A 6629-nucleotide genomic window follows, 5' to 3' on the forward strand; every position below is an offset into this window, starting at 1 on the left:
TTATCCCTTTTGTCGCGGCAGAAAAATTGTCACGTAAAAATTCGCTTATCGCCACGCTTCCGCGTTGGAGCAACAGCTTTTCGTTTCTGGTTATATGCTTAGCTCCCTGTGCAGGGGAAAGATCTACAGAAAAAAAGTGTAAAGGTTAATTTGCACTTTTTCATGTTCTTTTGAGGAACGACAGGTCATTCTTTGGGTTGCGCGGGGTGTGGGCCCAGTAAGCGTATGCGTAAGTACAAGGATGCATAATATATATATATATATGCAAATGTATATATGCAAATATATATATGCACATAGGTAGGTACTTGTATATTTTTATGGCCCCGCTTGGGCATACCCTTATATGTATATATGCGTTCCGTGAGTCCCCCATGTGCACCTTGCTGGGTTTCCGCGTCGCCAAAGCAGCCACGGTACAAAAATGGTGGCGCAGCGTTAACATAAAGAGAAATTCCCCTGTGTACCCCCTTCATGGAAGTTCCGCACAGGTTTAATACACTTGGGTCTTTATCAAAAGGGGGGGAAGAGGTGTATTGGGTATATCCCCTCAGGAGCTACAAATATGTAGCTGCACGTAAATGCGTATATGTATGTGTACTTTCCCCGCCTAAGCACATATATGTATATATAAAGGTGGGATACCACATAGATGAATCTTCCTCACCCCTTCGTGCATGCATATGTGATACTCGACAAATATGGTGGCCAGTAGAGAAGGTGTGAAGAGTCGCAACACCACAGGATCCTTCGTCACACTACCCCCTGCAAACACAAGCGCTTTGGAAGGTGCTTAAGAGGAAGCGAAAAGAGAAATCAAATTAAAGAGCATACTAAACAAAAATTGAAAAATAAAATAATATTAAAAAACATTTCAATTTAAGAAACATTTCGAATTAAAAAACATTTCAAGTTCAAATTTTTCGCAAGTCCTCGCCAAAGACGAAACAACTTTTTTTCAACTTTTTCGAAACTTATTTCACAAAATTAGCAAATTACAAGGAATTTTATCGAAAACGAAAAAGTGACACTTTTCACGCTACACCAGCACATAAAGCCGTTTAACCAACGTCCTTCCATTTCATCGTTTTTTTTTTTCTTGCTTTTTTCGCAATCTTATTTTCCCTCCCTTGTAAATATATACCCAATAGTCAGCTTCTCTTGGCCTATCACCCCTAAAGTATTCCCATATTAAAACGAACAAAAAAAAAACCGTTTCAATTTCGCTCCTTTCATTGAACAAAATGGTTGGTGAATCAGTAGATAAGAAATACCTAGAGGACAACCAATACTCTGATGAAGGTATTATCAAATCGTTCTATTGCGTGAACCGTATGCATATTCATGCGCACGCATAAGATTTCGAATTTAAGGACCATGTAAATATTAACTTTCCTTTCCCTTTTTTTTCTCCTTTCCTGACAAAATGTGTAGGATTAAAAGCCTATGAATTTATATTTGGAGAGTAAAAAAAAAGAAAAAAAAAAATGACATAAAGGATTATGATATGATAGCGTATAATGTGATAAGCCAGCTAGCCCACCTTAGCACGGCCTACGCGTCCCGTTATTTACCTCCCTCCAGTCCTGCATGTGGGCATGTCGCCATTTTTCTGTGTGTACACATGCGCATCGCGACTGTATCACCGTTTCACCTTCACAATTTGACGCTGGCATTTCCTCATCCACCCAACAGGGATTACATTTCCTCTGGAGGAATAGTTGCAACAACGAAATTCTTAAGCGACATATATTTGGAAGCAAATTCGAAAGTACTAGGTAAGGAAAGCCTTCGTGGCACATACGCGTCGGGGCGTTGAATGTGAGGTTGATTTTTTTTGTCCCATTTTTCGACAAATTTTTCCCAATTTTTGCCATTTTTTCCGTTTTTTCCCGCTTTTGGCGCATTGTCCTACCCACCTACAGACATCGGCTCCGGTCTGGGTGGCGGCTGCAAATACATAAATGAGAAGTACGGTGCACACATGCATGGAGTGGACATCTGCGAAAAGATTGTCACCATCGCTAAGCAACGAAACAAAGATAAAGCAAAGATCGAATTTGAAGCAATGGATATTGTAAAAAAAGACTTCCCAGAAGCCACTTTCGACATGATATACAGCAGAGACGCCATTTTGCATTTGCCCTATGCCGACAAAAAAATCTTATTTGAAAAATGTTACAAGTGGCTAAAGCCAAATGGAATTCTTCTAATAACCGACTACTGTGCTGCTAAGATGGAAAATTGGGACGAAGAATTCAAGGCCTACGTTAAGAACAGAAAGTATACCCTCCTGCCTATCGAAGATTACGGAGATCTGATTAAGTCCTGCAAGTTCCAAAATGTCGAGGCAAAGGATATAAGCGATTACTGGCAGGAGTTACTACAGTTGGAACTCAACAAATTGGAGGAAAAAAAAGACGAGTTCTTGAAGAAGTTCTCCATTAAGGAGTATAACTCTTTGAAGGATGGATGGACCAGAAAGATTAAGGACGCCAAGAGGGCTCTGCAGAAGTGGGGATACTTCAAGGCGCAGAAGATGATCTGATTTGCAGGCACGGGGTGAAAAAAAAAAAAAAAATAATATATATAGAAACCCGAATTGGGGAACCCCAAAACTTTGCAATTTTTCATAATGATCGAAACGGTCAGTGTATAGAAAGAAAAATAACTCAACCGGTTGATGAGGCGATTAACCAACCCATTAACCAACCCATGAATGAATCAATAAAACGGGAGATCACACCATGTAGGGAAGAAGAAACGAACCCCGTTCGGAGCCATATGCTGCTCGATGAAGGGGGAAGTCATTTCTCCACCTTTGGGATGGAAGTAGAGAAGAACAAAAAAGGAAAACCCGTTTTTCTCCACTTTGCTTTTTTCACTCCGTTCCATTCTTCCTGATTGTTTACACACACGCCTCTCATTTAACCACCTCGAAGGCGAAAATCTTAAAATGTGTCTGCGTGCAAATAAAGGCTCATACATATATGCAGAAACATAACGTGACCATTTTTATATGGGCCACTTCCCCCCCGCACGTGCGTTTTTGTGTGTAATGTCACAAGCAACACGCGCTGCGCGCGCGCTTTGTTTTATATATGTATATGTTTTTGTATGCACCATTATTGAGTGCACATTTTAGGCCTCACAAGATTACACAAACGATTGCAGACCCCTATAACAGACGGGACCATTGCGCGAGGTCTGTGACGAAATGTGTCATTGAGTATATAGAGAAAAAAAAAAAAGAAAAAAAAAAAAGTGTGCTTAATTACATATAAATGATTTTCCCTAGCGCTGAAAAATGCCAAGTGTAGCGCTGGGGCGAATTAAAAAAAAGAGAGGAAAAGAAAATCAGTTCAGCGGTTTATTTAACTGCGGACTGATTTTTATTATGTGGCTTAGTTATCGCAATTGGGCACCCAGTGGAAATCCCGTAGGAGCCAGTGCGAATTTAGTTCGAATCCGGCGCAGGTCCTGTGGGAATCTCGCTGATCTAACCCGCTTACCCAGTTGTTGCTTAACCCCTCTTGCGTGTTGTCGTGGCATCCTCACATTGTGCAGTTATGTTGTGTGTCCATTTGGCTGAGTTAAGTGGCCACACCCGTTTTGCGTAGCTGAGGAGGGGTATCTGTCTCCTCATCTTGCTCAATAAAATTGCATAGAATTATTTTCCCCTTTTATGTGGCGCCGCCACACTGTGCGCAGTTAAGCTACATAGTCAGTTTGTGCAGTTATGTTACATAACTTACCCAACCACTAACCTTTTACCACGCCGACGGCGCTTGAAAAAGGAAAGTTGCTGTCGCGGTAGAGCATATTAAGCAGGAACCAGAAAAGAAAAGAAAAAAAACGGTAAAGGATGATCGGATTGCACACTCGGTTTGAAATGCCCACAACGTGGTGCCAAACTGAATCATCAACTTCGTTCGCTAGTTAAACGAAGCCGTTCTAAAAAAAAATTATCGCAGAAGGGGAACCCCCTTCCGTGTGGTTGTGCGTGTGGGCTGTAAATATATATTGGGTTGATTCCAGCCGCGTGTCCCTCAGGTAGCTAACCTGTCTACATTGTTAAAGGAACGGCCAAAAAATGGATCAAATGGAACACTTCTTAGTTAGTATAACAATGGGGACTATGCTAGGTGCCATTATTAGCATCGACCAACAGCATTTTTCCTCTACCTCCTCCTTTTACTCCTTCTCCCAGCCCTGTCTATACGGACATAAAAATTATAAATAATTGAGGATTTTTTCTTGTTTAAAAGTTAGATTTAAAAAAAAAAAGATACACATGTATCGCGATATATATGTATGTATTTGTTCATTTTTTTGATATACATATATGCATACATGCATATAACTAAATTATGCTTTGGTGTTTTTTCAGACAGCGTATAAAGGAAAAAAACAAATTATGAAATTTTTTTTTTTTGAAAAAGTGGTGGCGATTTGCACATAAATAATGAAAAAAAAAAAAAAAGGGGGAAAGGTAACAAATGATTTTATATCCTAATTTACTGAAAGAAATGGCAAAAAAAAAAAAAAAACATATGTAATAATTCCAAACAGGGAGATTTATGTACGGTACACCGCAAAACGTCGGCATAAAAGCTTTTGGGGGAAAGGAAAACACATATATCATATGTCTGTTATAAATTATGACATACATGTTTGTAATTTAATTTTTTTAACCATTTATATATGCCCATATATAAATTGTTAACGTAAAAAAAAAGAGGGAGGCCAAGGGATGAGGGGCATACGGACATACACACATGTGTAGTGTATATTTGTGCATGCGCGTACGTGCGTGCGGGTCCGCCTCCCTGGCCCAAATTAACAGTAACACGTTTGGACTTGAATACAATTATTTAGCGATAAAATAAAAACAATTAATTGTTGCAAATCTGACTTGTGTTTGGGTGTACAAATATATTTTTTTTTTCTCCATTTGGAATAGCGCGCATGGTTCGCTTGGCTGTTTTCCCTTCTCCACGCTCGTTCTTTATCTTTTAGTCGGTCATTTCGTGGATCATTTCGTCGTTTATTGCGCCAATTAATGAGTCGCTTTTACCTCTATTTTTATGCCTCCACTTGGATCATTCCGTTGTGCGATTCCGTTTCGATGAAAAAAAAAAAAAAAATTCAAATGGTGCAGAACGGCGCTGCCAATACTGCATGGTTGACCTACTCCCACGATTGATTGACTCCCCGTCACGACATAGTAAAATGCGGGTGGTTCTTGGAAATATTTATGACGTTGCCGACGACCTTGTAGTCCAGTCGCTGGCCGAGGAAGTTCACTTCACTCTGCTTCTTGTTGGAGCATCTGGACGAGTCATCGTCGTCCACATATTCGGAAGACGTCAAGAAATCGTTCTCGGAGTTGTAATGCAGGTCGTTAAAATCGTCCGTCTTATTGGAAAAATTGATGGTCCTCTTAGTTTCGCTGTTATTTGATGAGGCATTTTCCTGCGACGAGTTTTCCTTTGTCGTGTTCGTAGTACTATTATCTTTTCTATTTTTATAATCATAGGATTTTTTCTTGGAGCTGAGGACTTTAACTGGGGTTTCAAATTCGTAATTATTAAAAAATTCACTCGTGCTTTCACTTCCATAACTTGGCTTTGTAAATTCTTTTAATTTTATAAGTGGAGAGGAGCTAATAAAATTCCCACAGATCATCCTATCATTGTAATTATTTTCTGTACAAATATTTTCCCTTTTCATTTTCTTAATGGACATACGTTTTTTTTCTTGCTTTAATTGTAACTTGGGTCTATCAGCCATTCTGCCTCCCACTGGAGTTTTATCCAAGGAAGAAAAATATTTTACGTTACTGTCATCGTATGATGGATATATACAGCTATCGTAATAATTCGGGTACTCCTCATTACACGAAGGGTTATTATTTTCAGGGTTTATTTCATTACTATAAAATAAACTGTAGGCTTTCCTTTTCTTTTTTTTTTGGGACATCTCCACAGAATGTTCAGTCATAATTGTGTTTATAAGGTTACTATTGAAATTATTAAAGTCAACGACCTTCACCAGTTCGTTCGGGTAACTCTGATCCTCTATGTCGTTCCAGTCTTTATAAAGCTCCGGGTTTTCCGATTGCTTAATCCAGGCCTTAATATAGTTGTCTTCTTTGAAATTTTCATTTTGAAAATTATTATTCATTTTATTCCCTTGTGAATTTATTCGTCTCCACGGGAAAGTGGGCACCAAAATGGGGGGAGGTGAGCGAGACCAACGAGCACCTTAATGTGCAAAGTGCGAGACAATCACGCGTAGTAACTTGAGAAGATAGTCAAGCAAAAAAGGGTACCAAGTTGAGACGCGTCCGACCGCCCGTAGTGACGTATGAAGCAAACCAAGCAGTAATCACAGAATGGTGCAGAAACTGATATATCTGCAGTGTGCGCGTGTCGATCAATTCACTTACACAAATGAAAAGTTACAGGCAGTTATAACCAACGAGTGCTGTCGCCACCGCTGATTTGTTTCTCTAGCGATAATGCATGTAAAGGTTATTTCCTCTATAAGTGCGTACGAAAACGGCATAGGAAGTGCGCGCAACCGTGTGTTGTCATCACACAGGAGAAAGAAATTCACGCAAATAG

The 6629-nt window shown here is 39.6% G+C and overlaps 2 protein-coding genes across 2 annotated transcripts; one reads left to right on the forward strand and one right to left on the reverse strand.

Annotated features, from left to right (window-relative positions):
- Positions 1-1244: 1244 nt before the first annotated feature.
- On the forward strand, positions 1245-2548 carry C922_01916 (phosphoethanolamine N-methyltransferase; the record flags this gene model as incomplete). Its single annotated transcript, XM_008817515.1, has 4 exons — positions 1245-1332; positions 1435-1465; positions 1696-1778; positions 1926-2548. The coding sequence occupies 4 exons, from the start codon at positions 1245-1247 to the stop codon at positions 2546-2548; spliced, it is 825 nt and encodes a 274-aa protein (XP_008815737.1).
- Positions 2549-5217: 2669 nt separating this feature from the next.
- Positions 5218-6186, reverse strand: C922_01917 (hypothetical protein; the record flags this gene model as incomplete). Its single annotated transcript, XM_008817516.1, has 1 exon — positions 5218-6186. One exon carries the CDS (start codon positions 6184-6186, stop codon positions 5218-5220), a length of 969 nt encoding a protein of 322 aa, XP_008815738.1.
- Between the last annotated feature and the right edge of the window lie 443 nt (positions 6187-6629).

The sequence above is a fragment of the Plasmodium inui genome (assembly GCF_000524495.1).
Source record: "Plasmodium inui San Antonio 1 unplaced genomic scaffold supercont1.6, whole genome shotgun sequence".
NCBI lineage: Eukaryota > Apicomplexa > Aconoidasida > Haemosporida > Plasmodiidae > Plasmodium > Plasmodium inui.